The sequence below is a fragment of the Podarcis bocagei genome (assembly GCF_964188305.1).
Source record: "Podarcis bocagei genome assembly, chromosome: 2".
Lineage (NCBI taxonomy): Eukaryota > Metazoa > Chordata > Lepidosauria > Squamata > Lacertidae > Podarcis > Podarcis bocagei.
Window position 1 is genome coordinate 98,469,763 of NC_138126.1, and position 22,719 is coordinate 98,492,481.

At 49.3% G+C, this 22,719-nt stretch overlaps 2 protein-coding genes across 13 annotated transcripts in view; one reads left to right on the forward strand and one right to left on the reverse strand.

The window, feature by feature from the left end:
- Positions 1–12,855, forward strand: part of CASKIN2 (CASK interacting protein 2) — a 100,087-nt gene extending 87,232 nt beyond the window's left edge. For all 6 annotated transcript variants that reach the window (XM_081185076.1, XM_081185074.1, XM_081185075.1 and 3 more), the window contains 6 exons: positions 417–527; positions 764–865; positions 2,411–2,549; positions 5,035–7,212; positions 8,834–9,164; positions 10,205–12,855. In XM_081185076.1, the coding sequence (XP_081041202.1) occupies positions 417–527; positions 764–865; positions 2,411–2,549; positions 5,035–7,212; positions 8,834–9,164; positions 10,205–10,301 (2,958 nt within the window). In that variant the 3' untranslated portion in view covers positions 10,302–12,855. The remainder of the gene's footprint in view (positions 1–416; positions 528–763; positions 866–2,410; positions 2,550–5,034; positions 7,213–8,833; positions 9,165–10,204) is intronic.
- A 1,390-nt stretch (positions 12,856–14,245) lies between these two features.
- The window catches only part of TMEM94 (transmembrane protein 94), a 74,360-nt gene continuing 65,886 nt past the window's right edge, over positions 14,246–22,719 (reverse strand). For 6 of the 7 annotated variants that reach the window (XM_081185086.1, XM_081185083.1, XM_081185084.1 and 3 more), the window contains 5 exons: positions 21,317–21,477; positions 20,591–20,685; positions 20,018–20,111; positions 19,349–19,519; positions 14,246–17,359 (listed from right to left, as the gene is read on the reverse strand). In XM_081185086.1, coding sequence (XP_081041212.1) covers positions 17,287–17,359; positions 19,349–19,519; positions 20,018–20,111; positions 20,591–20,685; positions 21,317–21,477 — 594 coding nt within the window. In that variant the 3' untranslated portion in view covers positions 14,246–17,286. The remainder of the gene's footprint in view (positions 17,360–19,348; positions 19,520–20,017; positions 20,112–20,590; positions 20,686–21,316; positions 21,478–22,719) is intronic. The other variant, XM_081185082.1, reaches the window with a different exon arrangement.

Here is a 22,719-nt window from a genome sequence, read left to right on the forward strand (position 1 = left end):
CAACCCTATATGGTAGGTTAGGCTGAGAGGCAGTGACTGGCCCAAGGTCACCTAGCGAGCTTCATGGCTGAGTGGGGGATTCAAACCCTGGTCTCCCAGATCCTAGTTCGATACTCTAACCACTACACCATGCTGGCTCTCCGATACCTGCCTTATTGGGACCAGGCTAAATGGCCAGGGTACCTTTTGACTGAGCGCTAGAGATTGAGAATCAGCAGTCTTTTTAAAAAGCTGTTCAGGGAGATTCGTTTGCATTTATCCAACAGTTGTGGTGACATAGGGGCATGTGATGCATTCAGGATGCACTAGTGCAAGTGCTCCATCACGGATCTCCGTGAAGTGATTGCAGGAGTGCATTGGCCCCTCCCAGTCCACACCACTGCCACACAAGGGACTTCTCTGTCTCCCCTCCGTAGGATGCTGAAGCCATTTACAATTGGCTGAGTGAATTCCAGCTGGAGGGCTACACAGCCAACTTCCTGAATGCGGGCTACGATGTGCCCACCATCAGCCGCATGACCCCGGAGGTAAGGCATGGGGAAGCAGAAAGGGCTGAGCAAAAGGGAGGGAGGAAGACGTTTTGGTTTCCCTGCCATCACCCATCTGCACCGTAACCGCCTGGTGTTTTGTGAGACCTTCCCAGGAGTGCCATTGCAGAACGTGCGCTGCACATGATTTATCAAGCATCCTGTGATAGACCACATAGTACACATGCCTGCTTGTTAGATATTAATGAAGGCACCTGTGCCACTCTTCATTCCAGGACCTCACAGCCATTGGGGTGACCAAGCCAGGCCACAGGAAGAAAATATCCGCCGAGATTGGGCAGCTTAGCATTGCCGAATGGCTCCCAAATTATATCCCTGTGAGTATCGACCACATCTCTGTCAGCTACATCCCTGCCAGTCAATCAGAATCAGGGTGCAACCCAAAGCCCTGAAGACCTGGGCAAAGGGGCAGGTTTACTCAGTGGGTTATGGGGTTCTTAAGCTAACCACCTTGTGGCTGCAAAACCTACTCTTCATGACTGAACTCAAGCGCCATCTCTGCCACAAACCTCTTACGTTGCATTGGCCAAGTCTTCGTTTCCCTACCTCTGTCTGTGAAATGGAGCTAACAGTGAGCTTCTACAGAGGGTGGTTGCGGAGTACATTTTAAAATAATAATAATATGCTGCGTAATCATTTACTATTTATTCCCCTCCTTCTCAACAAAGGTTTGGATGCTAACTAGTCTTCTGTGAATGAAAGAGTTTCTTCTGTTTGTGGAGAGAACTGGAATGCAACAGAAGTGCATTAGAAGTGGCATTATTATTATTATTATTATTATTATTATTATTATTATTATTATTTATTTTATTTATACTGCGCCTCTCTGGCTGGATTTCTGCAGCCAGTATCCCCTTTCTCCCTACACTGCCTCTAACGCTGCTCAAGAAGGTCCCCAAAGCGCCCAAAGCAAATTGTCAAGGGGCTGCAGGGGGGAAAGGAAACGGGCAAAAAAATGCCCCCCCATTCTGCTTGTGGGAGCATCCCATGAGCAGAACTCTGCCTATTAGGCACTCCCACCAGCAGAACCTTAATTAGAATCTAAGCCATTGTCACTGCCCGGGCTTTCCTTGTCCATTCTGAATTTCACAAGGAGCAACTTTTCAATGTCACAATGTTAGAAACTGAGATATGAAAGCCAGGAGCTAAATGGCACCTTAAACCTAGCTTATGGGCTCAACAACAGAATGTCTAGGTGCACTTTCTTTGTAACAAGAATACAAAGCTGAAAATGAATGAACTGCAGCTAAAATGTTATGTTCATTTTTCACACGGTCCTTCCCTTGTTCAACCCCCCCCCCCCCAATATTCTTAAGAGGGTCTCTTCTCCAGTCTCCAGGGAGTAGCTGGAAGTGGGGAGGCAGAAAAAGGTCCTCCTTTCCTTCCACTCTGCACTTGTAATCCGAAATCCTAGGCGCAGTACTGCACCCGGAGCTCAAAAACAGCTTGCGTTAATGAAATTCCTTGTCGCAAAATGTGTCTAGAACAATGGGAGTTTCGAACACTGGTTCTGAGTCTTCTCTGTCAGGGACACTTTAAGTATTGATGATGATAATGATAATAATAATAATAATTGTGTCATTTATGTTATCCTACCCCTTCTCCAAGGAGCACAGGGTGTCATACACAGCGTTCCCCCACTACCAGATTTCATCCTTGCGACATCCATTTATAAGCACGAGATATTTTAGGTGGCAGCTGTAAGCCTATGTGTGGAGCTGATGGCATTTAGAAACTTGCGTCTTTCTGCCTGTGGGATGCTCTTTACTGATAAAGCTCCCCAAGACTTGCTCAGGCAACTTCCTGTGGAAAGCAGCGTGGGATTTGCTGTAAGAGCTCATCGTGGTTGTGCTGTCTTCTAGGATGACCTAATGGAGTGGCTGAGTGCCCTTGGACTACCCCAGTACCACAAGAAGCTGGTGAGCAACGGCTATGACTCCATCAGCATTGTGACAGATCTGACTTGGGAGGACTTGCAGGAGATTGGCATCAACAAGCTCGGTGAGGGGAAAAGAGGGGAAACCAACAGGGCCACTGGGGAACTCCTGGCTGCTTGTTTCAGTCCTGCACTACATAAACATGAGTGATGGGGAACTGCATCTGAAAGGAGCTCCATACAGTGGCCTCCCTTGCATCTCAGTGCAGCAGAGAAAAACTCAGCTATCCAAAGATGTTGTATTTATGGTGGCTTTTTAAATTGGCTGGAGGCACCCATGAATGATCCTGCTGGTGGTGTTTGACTAACCGCAAGATGTCCCTATAGAGCACAGTTTCCCAAACTTGGGTCTCCAGCTGTTTATGGACTACAGTTCCCATCATCCCTGGCCCACTAGTCCTCGCTAGCGATGATGGGAGTTGTAGTCCAAAAAAACAGCCGGAGACTCAAGTTTGGGAAACTCTGTTTGAGGGAGCCTTCACAAACCAGGCACCTTCCAGATGTTTTTTTACTGGGGCTGGTGAGAGCTGTAGACCAAATTTACCATAGTGAAATGTGGAATGAGAAGGCACTTGCCCTTTCTTCAAACCCTGCCCTTGTTCCTGGAACATGGGAAACCGTGGTTTGGCCATGCACTGGCTTGGTGCTGTTGGACATTTCCTACTCTTAAGGGGAATCCTTCCCACTGTTAATGGGCAGCTGTGCAGCGTGCACCAACCTCTCCCAGCCAGGTGAGGTGGCGGAAAGCAGATCCCTCTCAGTTTACTTCACTGACTGGAAATACAGAAACATCATACGCATACCACTCTCTCTCACACAAACAAGGGCCATTTGAACCTGCACATAAGAAGGTACTTAACCCAGAATATGCTCATTGTTGGTTTGTTTCCCAGGCGCATGTGTGCTGACTAGCATTCTTAGGTGATTGCTCACCCTTAGAAACAGTGATTTATTTATTTCAAATAGAGGCTACCCCTTTATTATGTTTCCTCCCACAAAGACAGCAGTGTTCCCCTCCCCTTGCTCAGAACGCAGCATTGGGTTTTGACTTGGGGCAAGGAGACTGTCCGTTTCCCCCCGTTTCATGAGGGAAGCATTCTGTGTCCGTCTCAGGGGTGTCACTTTTAGTCCAGTCCTCCCCGCCCTTCCCCAAAAACCTCAGGGTTCAGGGTCCCCCGCTGAATAGGAGGCACTCCCCCCCTTTCCCGCCACTGTGTGTTTTCCTTCCCACCTTCTTTCATGGCCTGATTTGACGAGGAAGGACTTGTTCCCATGTTAGGGCCTCGCCATCCAGTTTAGACTGGCTCACTGCCAAAAGGCCGCTCTGACAAAGAGGGGGAGAAAAGGGGGGGGGAACCATGTCCCCGTATTGGGAGGCAATAATTAGTGAGGTATTTGGCTGTGAATCAAATTCCCAGGGTAATTGGATGCCTGTTTTGGCAGAGGGGAAGACAAGCCCCGTTCGTAAGTGTCGCCAAAATATGCCCGCTGGCTCCATCCCCGACCAGCCACACGTAGAAGTTATCGGGGGCACACAACAGGCGGCTGCTCCCAAGGCCTGCTTGGGGCAGCCAAGTGTCTTCTTCCCATGGCCCACTCCTACCTTCCCTCCCTCCCTCCCTCCCTTCCCATCAGCTTACTCTTTCCCCTTCTTCCCTCAGAGCATCTCTCATTGCCTTGTCTAGAATTATGTGATAACAAAAGATCACTTTACATCCTCATACACTCTCCCCTCAGCCCAAGAAAACCCCCAAAGGGTGGAGGAAAGAGATCTTACTATGCAGGTGTAGAAAGTGACCTCTTTGCCAGCCGGTTCCTTTTATGGACATGGTGAAAGGAAGGCCCCAGAAGTGAGGGACTGGGGTCCGTGACAAAGAAGAGCCTGTTATCCCTCGAAGCACGTGGGGACATGTTGTGCTTCATGGGGAAGTGTCTTTCTTTAAAAAACACCTCAGCAAGGCTGAGTTAGTGCAACTGCCACCTGTGCCATTTGTTGTGGTTGTAGAATTTCAGATATCTTTATCATTAGGCTGGGTTTCCCAAGCTTGGGTCTCCAGCTGTTTTGGGACTACAACTACCCTCATCCCTAGCTAGCAGGACCAGTGGTCAGGGGTGATGGGAACTGTAGTCCAAAAACAGCTAAAGGAGCAAGTTTAGGAAACAATGTGTTAGCTTCATAATAATAATATTAACAGCTGCACTCCCAATTTTATCCTTGTGAAGTAGGTGCAGCTGGGCTTCTGGGCAAAGTAGGGTTTTGAACCCAGGTCTCTCTGTTCCTAGTCTTGACACCCTAATTTCTTCACCACACTGGGCATGGGGCTGAGCCTCCTCCTGGTCCCGTTTTATGTCTGGGCAGGGCCTGCTTCTTTTACTCTACATTATATGTGAATGTCTTGGCTGATAAAGGCTCTGCCTCCAAAGCACTGGCCTGAGAGGATGAGACAGGATTTTGAGCTTCCCCTTGCTTGTGCTTGGAGTCTTCCAGTAGAAGCGTTTGCCTCCCACAATCCCCGAACTTAGTTTTTGCTCCTTTTGTGCCACCTGCAGGCCACCAGAAGAAGCTCATGCTGGCTGTCAAGAAGCTGACCGACCTCCGCAAGAGCCTGAGCCAGGCCGACACCAGCACCCTCAGGCGCAAGATCCCCGGCGCCTTGGACATCGTCACCATCGAGTCTGTCGAGAACGGGGAGTGCCACTCTCCCCACACGCCCAAGATGACCACTTTCCAGGACAGCGAACTGAGCTACGAGCTCCAGACGGCCATGTCCAACAGCTGCCAGGAGACGCTGACCATCAAGAGCACCCAGGGCATGTCGCGGAGCCAAGAGAGCATCGGGGTGCGGTCCAGGGGGTCGGGGCACTCCCAAGAGAACATGCTGTCCCACAGCACCACCTCGAGCCGTTCGCAGGAGAGCTTGGGAAGCGGCGAGAGCAGCAGTGGCAGCAGCGGTGGCAGCGGCGGACACTCTTCTACCCAACCCCGCCTCACAGAAAACTCCGCTGCCCCGCAGAGTCGGCCCAACCCAGAGAACTATGGGAAATTTGTCCCGCAGCTCAGCAGCCCTGAGGGAATCAACGGCTATTCCAGCGGTTGTGTTGGAAGCCCTCTGAGGGAGAGAAATCTGCCTGAGGGGATGGACCAGTACCAGAGACCAAGCGCTCTGAAGGGGGATTTCCTTCCCCACACAGAGCCTCCCGAGACATTTCCAGCCACGTCCCCTTGTGCATCGCCCCACACGGCCAGCAAGGGGACCGCCCCATATGTCTTCATGTACCCCCACGTGTCCTTGAAGTCCCCTCCGCCGCCTCCTTCGCCCTCCGTGCCTGAGCAGGCCAAGGCCCCCGCTCCCTTCTCTGCCCAGAGGACCATCCTGCAGTCGACAGCCCAGAAAGCTTTCTCCTACCTCCATTCCCACTGTGGCCCCACAGAGCCGCCACACGCGCCCCCCAAGCCCGGGGCGGAGCAGCAGAACGCCGAGGGCTTCAAGCACAAGAAGCGCTCGCACAGCTTGAACCGCTACGCGTTGTCCGACGGGGAGGCCGAGGAAGAGGAGCCTCCCGCCAGCTCCGTGGGCTCATACGCTACCCTGACCAGGCGGCCGGGGCGCAGCCAGGTGCCGCGGACGCAGCCGTCGTCAGCCGCCAAGGTCTCGCGCAGCCAGTCCTTTGCCATCCGCGCCAGGAGGAAGGGCCCCCCGCCCCCGCCTCCCAAGCGCCTCAGCTCGGTCTCCAGCGCGCCAGTGGGTGCAGAGTACGAACAGGGCCAAGAGACACAAAAAGGACCCTCCTTCTCCCAGGACAGAGGAGAAGATGGCCCTCGTGACAGGGGCTGCTCTCTGAGAAATGCTGCAGCCGTGCTCAATGGGCCTGTGGCTGACGGGAGCCTGGCCAAGCCTCTGAAGTCCCCCAAACCCACCGGTCCCGGTCAGGAGTCGGCCAGCAAGACGGGCCTGCACAATTCAGCCCGAGCAGACCCCAGCAGCGTGGAAGCCGCCGGTGGCCAAAGCCAGGCTTTTGAAGGCAACGTCCCCCGAAAGAGACGGACGTTTAGCGAACCCGCGGTCGCCATGACGGAAGCTCTCCAGCACAGCCATGAGGACACCCGGTCCGACACGGAGGAGGAAGCAACAGCAGAGACAGACGGCTGTGCCAAGTCTCCCTGTTCGTCTCAGAACAGCTCCAGCGAGTGTATTCCCTTTGCGGAAGAAGGCAACTTGACCATCAAGCAGCGTCCGAAGCCCACTGGGCAGCTCAAGGCAGACGCCGCTGTGCCAGAGTCCGATTCTGCCTCAACTCAGCCTTATGGGGAAGAGCAAGAAGAGACCCCGGCGAAAGAGGGCCCCGCAGTGTTGGAATTCAATCTCACAGAGTCTGACACGGTCAAGAGGCGGCCCCGGTGCAGGGAGAGAGAGCCCCTCCAGAACGTGCTGAAAGCGTTTGGGGTGGCTGCGCCCAGCTCATCATCCTCGGCTCCACAGTACGCCCAGGCACAGACGGTCAGCATCAGCGGACCCTCGCTACACCCAGCAGAGCTGCAGCCGGCGGGAGACGCTTTTGACGACGACAGCATGGAGCTGCAGATCGCAGAGATAGAGAAGAGCATCCTGTCTCTGGAAAGGGGGATCAAGAAGCCGCCCGTCTCTCTGAAACCAACCAGCCAGATCCCACTTCAGGTCGAGAGGAATGGAGGCGCAGTCCATCTGAGGACGGCAGCCAATGCGGCAGGTAGGCAACGTTCAGAGTGGCAGCTGGGCAAAATCTGGCCTCCATGGCTTACTGCTACGCTGCCCTTTCCTGGAATCAGAAAGATTTTCTACATGGTGGTATCTCTCTCCCCCTTTAAAGGAAGGAGATGCAGATGTGCTAGCAGTGCCCTCATCCTTTCTCAGGGCGGGGAATGGGCTTGGAGTTTGGGGTTACAGTGGTACCTCGGGTTACAGTCACTTCAGGTTACAGACTCCGCTAACCCATAAATAGTACCTCGGGTTAAGAACTTTACCTCAGGATGAGAACAGAAATCGTGCAGCGGCAGCGGGAGGCCCCATTAGCTAAAGTGGTACCTCAGGTTAAGAACAGTTTCAGATTAAGAACGGACCTCCAGAACGAATTAATTTCTTAACCCGAGGTAACACTGTAGTAGCAATACAGTGTTGTTCCAGCTGCTCTTCAGGGCCATTACAGCTGGGAGAGAACTGGGATAGCACCCTGTTGCTGCTTCTGGTTGGGGAAAGGGCACTGGAGGCTGTGGAGAGAGGTCTGGGCTGGGAGGAAATGGTGGGAGAGGGTGAGGAAGCAGAGAGGGCTGTAACCCACCCATTTTCATGACTGCTTTAGTCTCACTCGCAGAGAGGGAGTGACGGTTCCATAGCCCCAGTGGGATAGGGAAGTGCCTACAGGGTAGTGGTGGTAGCGATGCTTAAGCGTGTATTTTTAGTTAGAATTAGTTTGATGTGGAATTGAAATGGAAATCGCACATAAAATTTTACGTAGCACAATATTAATTAGCAATGTCCTTCCCTGTGGCCAAGATCCTTCCATAATCTTTACTCCATTCAGCAAAAGGTGCCTGGATATTTCAAATAAAAGTTCATAATTTGAAGGTTTAGCACGCACGCACGCACGCCCCCCCCCCTCCTCATTGATCCTGGCTGGAGGCTTACAGAATCATTTCTCTTTGAATAGTTTCTTTCTGAATTACTCTGTGTCCGTTTATTTACACAGGACATCTTTCATTACTGATTTCTGCTCTTTAAAAATTGTAGAGATGTTTCACTACCAAGAGGGGGAGGGGAAAGGAAATCAGCCCTCCCCTCCAGGAAAAGGAACTGATACAGGGCAATTCAGAGAAGCTATTTAAAGGAATTAAGTCACTGATTCTGCCCCCCCCCCCCCTGCTGGTCAATATGAAGTAACTGAAGGACTGAACCCTGCAAATGGAGTTTAAACCAAAGTCACAAGCCTTAATACCACTTTGCCTTTCAGTATAAAATTGCATTTCAGTATTAAATATTGCTGCAAATCAAGTCTGGGGAGGAAACACGGGGAGTGCAGAAAACATGGAAAGGGAAAGGCTACAGTTTTGGAATTATGTCGTCTTGATGCTCTTTGAAACAAGAATGAATAAAGCATGGCAAATCCAGAAGTAAGGGCTACTTCCAGAAGAAGTACTCCAGCTTACACTTGCTGGGAGAGTGTAGAATAGCATGAGGTGTTAATGGTAGGAATGCCTGCTGTTGCTGATCCAGAAGGGAGGTTGCATTTCAAGAGACGGAACTAGGCTGTGTTTCCTTAAACTAAGTGGGTCAAGTTTCAGAATACCCAACATAAGGTTTTTTTTCCCCCTCAGATGTCCCGGCCAAGCACACATCCATTGCTTCTACCAAGCTGGTGTTTTCAGGGCCAAAAACCATCTACCAACAAGTCCTGCAGAACTCCCGCAACACCGTCGCTCCCTGGGCAGCCACAGAGATGGTTTCAGAAGGGATGGGTCCCTACCCCATGAAACTGGGGCTGGGCAGCAAACCCGCTTTGAGTTTTGGGGTGCCCCTCGCCATGAGGCCTTTGAGTGCATCTCCGGACATGATCCACGCTCAGCAAAGGCTGGAACAAACCAACTCATCCTTGGCATCCACGCTTGAAGCGGCAGAAAAGAAAATCAACGCAGAGGAGGCAGACAGGTGAGGCATTGCTTGGATGTGGAGAGAGGGCAGGCAGGGTGCCTGTCCTGAACAGAGCATCCTTCAGGGTCTTTATCCAAAGTGCAGAATACAAAGGCCCCTCTTCTTTATGAAGAAGGCACATGCATATTTCAGATACATCTGCCTTGGTCCAGCTAGGGACCATGTGCAAGCCGACTTCCATACATATTGCCCTAGCTGGGTGAAGACTTGCATATGCAAATGGGTGTTGTCATTCCTCTAAAGCTCCACCAACTCTCCCACCCAAACAGCAGTGAAATGAAATGAGCTCAGGCGCAACCCTGGGCCACAATGACCTCTCCCATCTGGAGGATGTCATTTTTTCCAGAGAGAGACAAAAGTTTTGCCCTGAACTTCTTCAGGCAGCTATTCTGCAGCCTTGGAGAAACTGCAGTTTCCCTTGTCATAGGTGTCTTCACTTCAGGTGCTGGGGGCATATAAAACAGGAAGAATATAGGTTGGGCTTATATGGGGAATGGTGCTGGGGGGTGGGTGTGGGTGAAAGCCTTTAAAAATAGTAACCAGTACAGTGGTACCTCCGGTTGCGCACAGGATCCGTTCCGGAGCTCCAGTCAGATCCCGAGGAATTCGCAACCGGAGGTGCCTGTTCTGCGCACGTGCGCAGCTTGGTAGAGTGCTTCTGCGCATGCGTGGCAAAACCCAGAAAAAATACTTCTGGGTTTGCCGTGTGCGTAACCCGAAGGATACGCAACCAGAGGTGTGCATATCCAGAGGTACCACTGTACCTTGTATTGCACCAGGAAATAGCTGTCTCAGAATGGGACGGATTATGTTCCTGCTTCCCGGCCTTTACCAAGAGACAGGCAGGCATTAGCAAGCCATTTGGGTGGCAGGGAAAGGGTGGGGAGATGGGACTGCTCAGAGTGTGCAGGAAATGGCCCTCCAAGCAAAGAGAGGGCTTGGAAGAAGACTTCAGATCTGGTGAGGGAGGAGGTGTCAGTTCTTGCCTGAAACCTTGCACCCAAAACGAACCAATTCTCCTGTCTTTGTCCCCCCAGCAACTATGGGACAGCACACTCGGCCAAGAACATCCTTGAAGACATCAGCAACATGTTTGATGACCTTGCAGAGCAGCTGGATGCCATGTTGGACTGAGGACGGGCTTCCTTCTCTGATGATGTTGCTGCAGGTTCATCCTTCTACCCTACCATTTATGAGACGTGGACAGCTTGGGGAGAAATCCCACGACTACTCATCGGCCTCTCCTTCCAGGCACTTTACCATCTTTTCCTGATTTCTTGTGAGTGCTAACTTCGAGCCTGAGGCAACTGCACTCCAAGACCATTTCTTGGACAAATATATTTGGGCAAGAGTGCATGAACACACATCAACTTGGTGTTTCCATCAGAGGGCACCAGATGCTTGCCAGGCCTCTAAACAGTGACCACCCACATCAGCACTGAAGCTACAAAGAAGGGCTGGTTGAATGCCTGCAACGTTGAACCACAAGGGAGGCAGACCAATGCTGGAGGCTACTGAGAGCTTCCCTTGGACCCTGGCCTCCTTCCCACGTAATGCTACAGACATCTATGCTTCTTGCAAAGAGCAGCCCATTCCCTACTCCTGCGTCTTGTCATTTCAAACGATGCCAACAATGTGTCAGTTTCCCTAGGGCAGTGACATCCGCAAAGGGGCCGAGGCTCAATGTGGCCAAGTTGACAAAAGGGAACAGGACTGGTAAGCCTGGCAGCTTCCAGAGCAAGACAGGGCCTTGCTGCTTTCCCCAACGTTGTCAGCAGAGGAAGGACCGTGTAATCCGAGTGGATTTAAATCCCGCACGTTGCCCCATCTTTGCCTCGACCTCCAAAAGCAGCTGGCACAGCCTGTGGCTCCCAGAAAAGTAAAATAAGCTCAAGGGCGACACACTTTTCAGGGGAACTGAAAACTACTTGACCTTCTTTCCCAAATACCTCGGGTCTCATTCATCGCATGGGCCGGGTGGGTTGGTGGAGAGAGAAAATAGTCTTCCATTTTTCTTTCTTTCAGTAGAATCTGGGAGGAAAACGCTGATTGGTGGGGTGGCTTACAGTGCATGGCACCCTCCAGTGGCAAAAATAATACAAGGGATCCTGAACATGCTCTCCATTGTAGCATAAAAAGTGACTTTTCCTAGTTGCAAATACTCTTCCCTATCCTTTTTCCAGCAGGGAACGAAGCACGTAGATCTTAAAATAGAAATTAAAGCAGACAGCATTTGGGCTATAAGATGAAACTGCCTTTCCAAAGACCATTCCTTGTAACTTATCTCCCTGTCCAAAGTGAGCCCATCCCTACCAACAACTGAGTGCAGCAGACAAAGGGCCCAATTGCAACCCCACGGCATTCCACTTCCTTCCTCCCTAGGGACAGTTCCACTCTGATGAGGGGGCTCTTACCTTTGTAAATATGCCCAAGGTGGTGCCAATCAGGCAGCCTACAGAAGGAAGAGAAGGGAAAAGAAAAGTGTAATAGTTGCTGCTTACATGCTGCAGGCGGATTAGAACTCGTCCGTGACTGATATGGCAGAGAGACTGTAGCTGAGCAGTACAGCACATGCAGAAAGGTCCGGTCTCCACCATTTCCAGGTAAGGCTGGCAAAAACTAAAAGAGCCACTGCCAGTGATACTGAGCTAGATGGACCAAGGGGTCAGACCCTGTAGAAGGCAGCTTCCCAAGCGAGTTTTATTTTAAGTCCAAAATGAAGATGACCATGTATATCACAGACTTAAAACTTCTGCCAGTTTTTTCCAAGTATTGAGGCAGACAGGGCAACTCAGCAGTTTTAAAGTTAAGGCAACAGATCCTCTGGGCATCACGGGGGAAAGGGCTCTGCTGGAGGAGCCAGAATGTGCATCGCTTTTGATTTCTTAGTAGTGAATCATGAAGTGGCAAGCATTGAGCCACTTGCAAGGAAGTGAAATCCAAATGGCGAAGGGAAAAAAGCGAGAGGCTACAATGGAGCCTATTAATGTGTCTTGGCCATAGATGTAGTTTCTCTTTATTTTTTTGGACTCTCTTTTTATCCATAGTGTCAAGTGGATTAGTCATCCTCTGGTTGATGACTAGTGCTAAAAAATATTTTTTTAAAGAAATGCTGCAACCAGTGGCACTTTATAGAAAGTTCATTAAGCCTTTTTGAAAAGAGGTTTGGATTTCACAGTAGTTGATTTGGGATGCATCCTTTCCCCCCCACTGTTGATAAAACTGTAATTTTTTTAAAGAAATGTATATATTTTTTAAATGTGGATTTGTTGTATATTTACTAACCAGAGTGCTGTTGTATTTTAGAGTTGGGGGGGGTGGAACCACATTACTGTCTGAGCCACTAGGGGGCAGTAAAATGCTGTTCTTTGTGATCACTAATGAGAAAAATTCCCCCTTCCCTTTTTGTCCAAAATGCTTATTTTTTAAGAGCTAGTTCTTTATTTTAAATATATTGTATGCTGTGTAAATTATGTATGGATGCAGTTGTGTCTAACCAGCCTTGGCCCCACCTGCTCTATGTAGCAGGAACTGGCCTAGGGAAATTAGTCCAGGCAAAACACCAGCCAGGCAGTTTTTAAATCATCTAGTCTGTTTGTGTTAATCATGAATTCTTGTTTTAAACTAACATAAACAGAAACTTTATGGTATTAAACACTGGGAATCGTTTTCCCTTTTGACAGATGTACTTGGCTTGCTGAGTCTCCTCTTTTTGAACAGTCAGATGCATTGTGTATCAAGTAGGGCTGTCACAACCTCAGGAAAAAGAAGTCATTTCAGACACCACTAAATATCAATGCTCAATGAATATTTTGTACTCCAGTATGGCTACCTTTGACCAAACTGCGGGAGGCAGTGGAAGACAGGAGTGCCTGACATGCTCTGGTCCATGGGGTCAGACACGACTAAACAACTAAACAACAACATGGCTACCTAAGTTCAAAAATATGAGCATGCCTTACGTGTGCAAAACTTGATGTGTGCCGCTTCAAATATTCAAAAGGAGCCATAAGGAAAAAACTGGGCACCTACTTTCCAGTATTTTAAAGAAAGATAAAAGTACCCTTCATGTCAACTAAGGTGTATGTACACAATACTTAAGTGAAAATCAGCCATAACAGGTCCAGCCTGCATATCATCCAAACAAATTAAGATTAATAAATGAAGGTTTAATGTGAATGTGCAATTTGCTACTGCACACTGCAAAGGTCTCACTCTGTTCCTGTGGCACTGCAGATGAAACGAGCCAGAGCTTGGCTTGTTGTGATTCTCCGAACCTGAGCTCATGGTTTGTTTTCCCAACCAAATCATGAGCAGCAAGCCAGGAACAAACCCTGATTACTGTTCATGCTTTGCTTGGGTAGAGAAACAAACCACAACCCTGGGCTTGGATGTCCACAGCACAACAGGAACACTCTCATGACCTTTGCAGCAGCACACCACATGCTCACATTAAAGCTTTGTTTGCACTTAGCTATGGTTTAATGTGCGAACCAGACCAATGTCTGCGGCTGGCAAAGACATAAGTAATATTAGCCACAGTAATAGAACCTCCATCACTTCCATTAGCAAAGCATATTGATTGCTCGAACCTATTTTGCCTCATCTATCTCTGCATCTCAGCATGTAACTTCTTGTCAGCTAGAAGGAGGAAGCAGTATTTGATCAAGAAAACGCTGGGGGCTTGGACTGATTTTACCAAAGAACAAAGATGTCACACAAACTCAAACCAGTTAGCCGATATTTTCCAGCACAGTCACAAAATCATGGAGATAGAGATATCATAGCTTAGCAGTTGGCAGTGCAAACCTATACATGTCTGCCCAGAAGTAGGCCCCACTGAGTTCAGTAGGAGTTACTCCCAGCTAAGTTTGCATAGGATTACAGCCAGTGTGGAAGAGATAAGCCAGGAAGCATTTGATTCAAATCTCCCCACAGTGATGAAGTCAATAGGTGGCCTTAGACAAGCTGCCCCCTGCCCACCAATCTGTAAGAATTCTGGTCTACTTTACAAGACTGTTATAAGGATTCCTGAGATAGCATACATTACAAAGCACAAATGCCAATCCTCTCAAAAATTTACTGTATCAAAGACAATCATTTATTGCCATTCATATCAGGTGCTCTGTTCCTTTTTGTACAATTTACAAGTTTTCATACAAATCTATTTATTTTTTTACATACATCCCCAGAAAAGTTTAAATATAAAATATACACCATTTAAAAACAGTTGGATGGGTGAAACTCCTTCCTAAAGCCATACGCCTCACACCTTTCTGACGCCTTGGCTGGACGAGGAGGAAGAGGGAGTGGCCGGAGGGGTGGGGGAGGCAGCAAGGCAACATGGACTTTCAAGAGAAAGCCATTGAAAAGGCTCATTATCTGACTCCAGTGGAGTACAATTGAGGAGGGGAAAGAGTGCGTGAAGTGCAGGGAGGGGAATCTTTTTCAGCGTGATCAACCACCACAGACAAAAGTCTACAGAAAGTGCCTTGTCTAGCAGGGAAACTGCCCGAGACAGTTTATCAGGTGTAAAGCTTTAAAATCACTTAAGGAAAAAATATTGCGGCAAACAGCTTTTAGGCATCGAGGACTCCCAATTGGTTCAGAACGAGGGGAGGACGAAGGCAGTTGCTTAAATGCAGCTACCCAAGTGTCTGTCACCCAAAGCAAATCAGTCCAGTTTCCAAATACAAAATCTGCACAAACCACCCACAACTTAGCCTGGGACCAGAGACCCAAAACTGACACATGCCAAGCACCGCTGGCCTCAAGCTAGGGGTGCAAATCCTGACCCACTGAAGCCAGTGGCAATTCTGACACTAGGAGAGGACTGTTGCTGGTTAGCACCGAGGTGAAACGCAGCCCATTCCCCAATGCTCTTTGCCCTTGGGGAGCAATACAATACATAATCACACCAAGTGAGAAGGCAGCAAGCCTTGAGCTACGTGGGAACAGCAATGATGAAAGTGGGAGGGAGAACGTGTTTTAAACAGTTTCTAAACAATAGCCGCTTTTTAAAATATAAACATAGGATATTGGCCGATTTCCCAGTCACAGCCAGCTGGAGTCAGCATACATGCCACAGCTTTTGAGAACATTGCCATGTGCAGGGGGGCTTAAAGGAACATCCTCTGACCTTAACCACACCGACCTTTTCCAGTTTGATGCCCTCCAGCTGTTTTGGAATGTGTCTTCTACCAGCCCAAGCCAGCATGGCCAAAATGTCTGCAACTAATGGGAGTTGTCACCTAAAACATCTGGATCGCAGCAGGTTGGGGAAGGCTGTACTACAAGCTTCTTAAAATCCTCCAGGTATCACTTTTCTCCTTCCATCACCACTACCTCCAGCCAGGCCTAAACCTATTATTTTTTTCTTTTCTAATCTAGCAAAGTAAAATGTCGTTTTGTCTGCTGTGGAAGGATAAAAGTATCCCTCCCGCCAAAAGGTTGATTTGCCCTTGTTTCCTTAAGAGAGGGCTTGGCAAGTTTCTAACTACCATGCTAGGGTGGGTCAGTGCTTTTAAACAACTCTAGGATGAGGTTAATTGGATTGCCTAGGCCAAAACCCTTCCAGGTAGAGCAGATCCCCCATGGAGCCCTGAATACTCAAACAGCCCGTCCACAGTAGCCCAAAATACCTACTCCCAAACAACACATGCCCTGTTATCTAAGTGATTGGTCTTGCAGAGAAGGCAGCTGTCCCTGGAGTTGTCCATAAATAGAGCAGAGGTTGGCCAACAGAGGTAGTTCTGATTTCTTCCCGCCAAAAGCAACAGCCTGAGTTTATCCACCACGGCTAAAATTGGCAGGCAAGAGAGAGGGTGGATTGAGGACGATGCAGATTCCCAGCACTGCGTGGTGAATCCACCCAGACTTAATTCCCTGTGTTTAAGGAAACAGACCATGGGATACTATACTATATGTCTCCAACTTAACCAGCCAGGCTCGAGCAGCGATGCTCCAAAACAGTGGGGCAAGCACAAAATGCAACCAAGATCCCAAGTCTAGCCTATGGATATGAGAGAGGAACTATGCCCAGCCTCATCTGCCATCCTCCATTCAAAGCAGCCAAGAGGCGGTTTGTAGACACAGCACTTTTTCAATGAAGAAAAAGTGAAAGATCAAGCAATCCGTCAATCCAGACTCAGATCTGGCCCACACGCCTTTGTCTTCCATGCCCGTACAAGCACAGAAAACCACATGACCTCTCAGACCTCGGTCACTCACAAGGTTTATCAAACAGTGGGTGGGTGTACAAGAAAAACACACAAACCCAGCCCTTTCAGTATTAAGCACTAAAAGACAGCCTCCTTATGGAACGTGGCCAGGGCTGAGGTATATCCACAATATCCCATCCCTAAAAGGATGCTCTCATGACGGTGGCGAAGGGTCTGGCCTATTAACTCTGTTATTACATACTTTACATCCCAGATGTATTTAATGAGAAGGGCTGCCTTTGTACTCACAGCAGCAAACCTCCCTGGCATCCTGCCCCTCTGCTTCATCTTCCACAAGAGGGCAGCCTCCAGGCGAAGGGCTGTTCTGTGGGTCACAGGGACTGCAGCTGGGGGGGGGAAGGTACTTCTGCAGGGCCAGCTAGCAGGCCAGCTGCTCCTATTCCTTCCTGGGTGGGTGCAGCGCTTATACCCAGAATGCCCTGGGGCAAGCAGCATTGCAACAAATGAACAGATGAGATCGACAGGGAAGTCGGGGGGGGGGGCAAGAAGGACAAAGAGAAATAACCTAGTCAAATTATGAACGGCGGGGGGTGGGGAGTGTCAAATGAGAATTCCTTGCTCTTCAATCCAAGGTGTCAATCTGCTGGATCCCAAGGAGTTCCAAGGGAAGGAGGTGTAAAAAATAAATTTTAAAGAAGGAAAAGCAGCCGTTCATGTCCCACCAACGCTTTCATGCCAGGCACTGAATCTTCGCCAGCGCTCAAGATGTAGCTCTCCCTGCTCTTTGGGGTTGGCCTCTTCTGATCCACACTGACCAGAGGGATTCACACATGAGGCTGGGTGCTTTTTTCCTTTCCTCTCTCAGCAAGGTGGCAAGGTTGTGTGAGAAGGGAACATGCAGCCCCCAGGCCTTCCAGGGCACGTCCTACTTGTGGGGATTAAAATGGAGAATTCATGCCCAGCTTGGTTTCAAACTGCAGCTTCTGCCTCTTCTGGTAACGTACACGAACCCTGGGAAGAGAGAGAGAATGAATGAATCATGGAATCAAAGAATTGTAGAGTTGGGACTACAAGGGTCATCTAGTTCAACCCCCTGCAATGCAACTACACATACTTTTAAGTTAGGAGTAGATCCCACCAATTTCAAAGGGCTCAATCCCAATGGGGCTGCAGGCAAAGCATTTGTGGGGGGAGACACCTATGGCTGCAGAATAAGAAACCTAGGCCTGTTCTCCCCTTCCCACCTTCATCTAAAAAATGCCTTAAAATGTTTCTTCTAGCTGCCAGACTCATTTGCAACACAGCACGGGAAACAAGAGATATACAAAATGAACCAACCTGCTTCTTTTTTTGTAAGATTTTAATCAGGTAAGTCAGGTTGCAGAATGCTTTTTTTACCTAGTCTGGGCTCATTTGGGTGCCGATGTGATGACAGCTGTAAAACAGCTCGCTCTCTCCTCCCCTCAAATAAATATCGTGCTAATTAAAAGACTCTCATGCTTCCAAGGAGAGCAGTGGGGCAGCATGCAGCCATTGCCTACAGCCGTTAAGAACAGCGCTTCTGTGATCAGAGGGAATCTCCCATGAGCAAATGCCAAAGACAAACCAGAGGAGATGGCTACTGTGAGTATCCCGCCCTTGCTTGATCCAGCTACTGACATTTTATAGTGCCCCAAAACCATTTTGAGAGGCAGCCAGAAAAACAGGCAGTTCAATGCGTATTTCCCTGTTGCCAAGACAACAGCATCTCAAGGGAAGGGGTCAGAGAGATGTCAGGTGGCAATTTTATCCTTCCAGGAACCCTGATTTAGATACCAGGAAGTTTGCTGCACTGCACAGGAACAGTTAACTCAGCTGCGGAACAGGATGTCATCTATGACTTGTTCAGCTCCCATTGGCAGAGGGGCCCTGAAGGTGAAGGGGTTTCATCAGGGCCTTTGGATATTAAAATAAATGGAGAAAGGGAGGGTAGCAAACCCACAGAGCAACGTTCCCCCACACAACTCGATTGTGGGTTTGCAGAGTCACTTGGTTCGCTGTGTTGAAAATGGCGTTCTTGTGATTTGACCCAGCAAGGTCTGCCTTGTCCATAGCGGCAGTCTTCCAACCGAGAGGATGTAGCTAAGAGATGCTTCAACATGACCCACTCACACAGCAAGCAACATGGCTGCATTCATCTTTCACTGGCCTGTTATTACCCTGCAGGTGTGGTGTGATCATAGATAGCACCTTGGAGGAGGAGATGCAAGTATGGGGTTCTCTTGCTTATCATTCCTTCTTGAGGAGCAGGAGTGGTTCTCACATCAACTTCAAAATGCCAGCATGGCCTAAAAGCACCCAACAGCTGGTACAGCATAAGGCACTTGAGATAATTGTCAGCTGAGCAGTTCTGGTTCATATCTAACCTTGGCCATGAACTTGCTAGCTGGCCTTAGCCATGCCTCTCCCTCCCTCTCTCCAGCCCACTACGCTCCATCTGTAACATGGAAATAATATTGGCTGGCAGGCCAGCCTTACAAAGTGGTTGCAAGGATTATCAAGACCATGTCATGCAAAGCACTAGGAGAACTTTGGGAGCTTCTTATGGAGAGTGCTAAGCAAGACCTTGGGACGCGGGTGGCGCTGTGGGTTAAACCACAGAGCCTAGGACTTGCCGATCAGAAGGTTGGCGGTTTGAATCCCCGCGACAGGGTGAGCTCCCGTTGCTCGGTCCCAGCTCCTGCCAACCTGGCACTTCGAAAGCACGTCAAAGTGCAAGTAGATAAATAGGTACCACTCCGGCAGGAAGGTAAACGGCGTTTCCGTGCACTGCTCTGCTTTGCCAGAAGCGGCTTAGTCATGCTGGCCACATGACCCGGAAGCTGTACGCCAGCTCCCTCGGCCAGTAAAGCGAGATGAGCACCACAACCCCAGAGTTGGCCACGACTGGACCTAATGGTCAGGGGTCCCTTTACCTTTACCTTTACCTTTAAGCAAGACCTCATGGCAAGGCTCCCTTACCTGATTTCATGGAGTTTGACAGTCTCATTGATGATCACAACAAGGATAAGAGAGAGCAAACCCAACAGCCAGGAGGCCATGGGAATGTCATCCATTTTGTAGGTCACTGGAGACTCGAGGTTCACCCAGAGCTTCAGGTCCAGGAGGGTCTGGATGACTTGGCCCAGCAGCCTGCCATTAAAAACAAAGCAAGACTTGGAAAAACATAGAAGGGGCACGTCCAGCCTTCTGTCCCAGCGCTCTCTCCTCCACTCTGCATCCTCTTCCACCAGCAACCAGAGTACAACCTGCCAATGGGGAAAGGATCTCCTAAGGTAGTGAACAGCCTCCACGGAAAACACAGCATCATGGGGACAGGCATACCCAAGTGGGCAGCATCTCCAAAGAGGTCGCCTTTCCTGGATGAACATTTTAGAAGTTTGGAGTGGGGTGATGACAGCCTCATGGCATAACAGCCAAGCCAGGGAGAGGGACGTGATGATATCCGAGGCTATGGGAAGGAAGAATTTGATGTCAAGAGCCAGAAAGACATAGCGCTGCAGAAATGCACACAGAAGAAGAAAAAAGAGTGATGCTTCCAGAGAAGAATGGACAGCAGGAGATGGAATAATTAGAGATAAAGACAGGGGGGGAGAGAGTCACCTAGAGGAATCAGGAAAGGATACTCACACAATGACAACTGTCAGAGTCCACCAGAAGTTAGTGAAGGGGCTTTTCTTCCACAGTGGTTTGGTACGATGGACGTGGGTGACAGAGATAAACACTGTGAAGAAATACCAACAGGTTTTTGTTTTTTTTAATGTGTGGACTTGCCAGAGATACAGAGGGCACAAATCCCCGAGAGTGTGGTGGTTTTTGAAGCTTGTCATCCAAGAAAGCCAATCACAAGGTAACCTTGCTGGGCTTTCAGCAAAAAGAAAAGAAGAAAGCAGCGATGTTTCCAAAACCCAGGATAGTCTACCATTGACTGGCAGCCCCTGACTCCACACCCTCTCCACACAATTATCTAGCACCCCTTCTGAAATCGTCCTGCCTGTTTTTATGCAGTTAAACAGCCAAGGGTTGGGGAAGACTAAGCCAACTGATCAAACTGGCCAGAGAGTCAAGATGTTTGGTTTTACATCTGCCTTCAGCTGGGACATCGATAAAACTCCTGACCCCTGCTGCATGCATGCCATGGCAAGCTGCAAGCCCCCCACCCCCCTTCAGTACAGCAAGCAAGGAGGAATGGAAATCTCTTACCAGTATGTAAGACAATCATCCCAGCAGTGAACTTCTGGGCCAGAAGAAGGATGCTGGAAAATTTTCCAAACCAGTCGGGGGAGCTTTCTGCACTACTGAAAAAGCAAGCATAGGGGCATCACATGGCGTAGATCACGGTTCAAGGCATCAACGAACCCCATTTGAAGAGACTGGATTTCAGAGGGACTCGTGAGCTAGTCCTAAGATCCCGCGGGCTCTGTTAGTCACACTATGCAACCTCTTCCACTGGATTCCCAAGCCAAAAGTGGCCTTTCAAAAGGTATCTGGAATTATCTTAAATCGTTGTTGAATTGTTACCACCGAATTGTTCCCCCACCACACAGGCTTTCCCCAGCTGTATTTGTTGCTTTTCCATTTTAAACTGTTTTTAAATCACCTCGAGGTGGTGATTTATGGGGCGATTAATAAAACACAGAGTTGGTGTTTTAAGACTTCTTAATACTTCCATTGCTGTTTTCTTTTCGGCTTTGCCGTTTTAACTACTTTATATTGCTTTAATTTCTTTGTGACCTTTCTTGAATTTAGTGTGTGTGTGCATGCGCGTGTGTGCGGGTAAAACATAGCCTTAGGTTTTTTTAAAGAAACTAAGTTTCTAGTCCTTATCAGCATAGGGAAACCTGAGAGTAGGGGCAACGTAGCACAAGCCTGTATTCCATGACTTTCCACTCTTCTAGACCCATCTTTGGACCCTGAGCACCCGCTAACCTGTGCAGCATGATGGAGGAGCAGCCCGTGACATTCACATTGAAGGCAGAGGAGTTGAAGTTCGCACAGTAATCCTGCAGCATGTAGCCAAAGCAAACCAAGCAGGTGCAGATGGTGAGGCTGAATTTCAGCAGGAAGCAGAACAGGAAGTATTGCTGGGTCTGCAAGACATTGTCGGGAAGGCCGGAGTGACTTACAAGAATGGGAGGCCAGGCCTTGGGTGCCCCGGCTCCTGCCCAAGCCTCAGGCTTACCAGCTGCAGTCTTCCGGAAGAGGGTCGGGTGAGCACCCCCCAGCGAGACTCCTTCAGGGCTGTTCCTCAGGCCCAAACTAAACGGTCACTGGGGTGTGTGGCTGCCGTTGGCTCAACTCTTCAACCCACCTCCCTCCCAAGGAACGTCTACCGTTTTGCAGGACTACAGGGACTGTTGCATTATAAATATAACCAAATGAGGAGTACGGGTATATGACAAGAGAAAGAGGAAGTCTGGAGATGAATCATCATCATCATTAAAAATAAACCCATCAACTCAGGGGCAGAAAAAGTCATGCACCACCCACTGATGCCCTGTTTAGAGAAGTTTTTAATGTTTGAAGTTTTATTTTGTTTTAAATGTTCTGTTGAAAGCTGCCCAGAGTGGCTGGGGAAACCAAGCCAGATGGGTGGGGTAGAAATAATTAATAATAATAATACTGTAATTGTAATTATTATTATTAACCTCCCAGGAACAAGTGGAGGCACCAAAGGATGATACCCTGGCCTGGCCCTCTCCCTGCAAGGGGCTCCTGCTACTGAGAGATCCATGAAGAATCATCAAAGATGCTTCCAATGTATGTTAGGGGCTAGGATGGTAAAACAGGAGAAGCTCCTGCATTAGGCGAGGTGAAGCCATTTGCTTCAGGTGGAGAGTCTGACCCCACTGGGGCCAGCCCTGTTGCCTTCACTGCTGCCGATGTGCCCTCACCACCACTGCTGTGTCACGGTGGTAGTGCAGGCATAATCACAGGTACAGTTGAGGTGATGGGGCTGGCAGCAGTGAGGGGGCAGAAGCAGGGACAAGAGAGGGGGCCTAGATGTGTGGGGAGGGGGACAGGGCATTCTGCCTATAGCGTCAAAACATCTTGGGCCAGCCCAAGACTGGATCCAAACAATCAGTTTCATTCAGGAAAACCTGGAGCTGAGGATTGCTGACCTTTTGGGACCTGTGGGCACATTTGGAAAGCTGAGTAACCTTGATGGGCACCATAAGGTAAAGGTAAAGGGACCCCTGATCATTAGTCCAGTCATGACCGCCTCTGGGGTTGCGGTGCTCATCTCGCTTTATTGGCCGAGGGAGCCGGCGTACAGCTTCCGGGTCATGTGGCCAGCATGACTAAGCCGCTTCTGGCGAACCAGAGCAGCG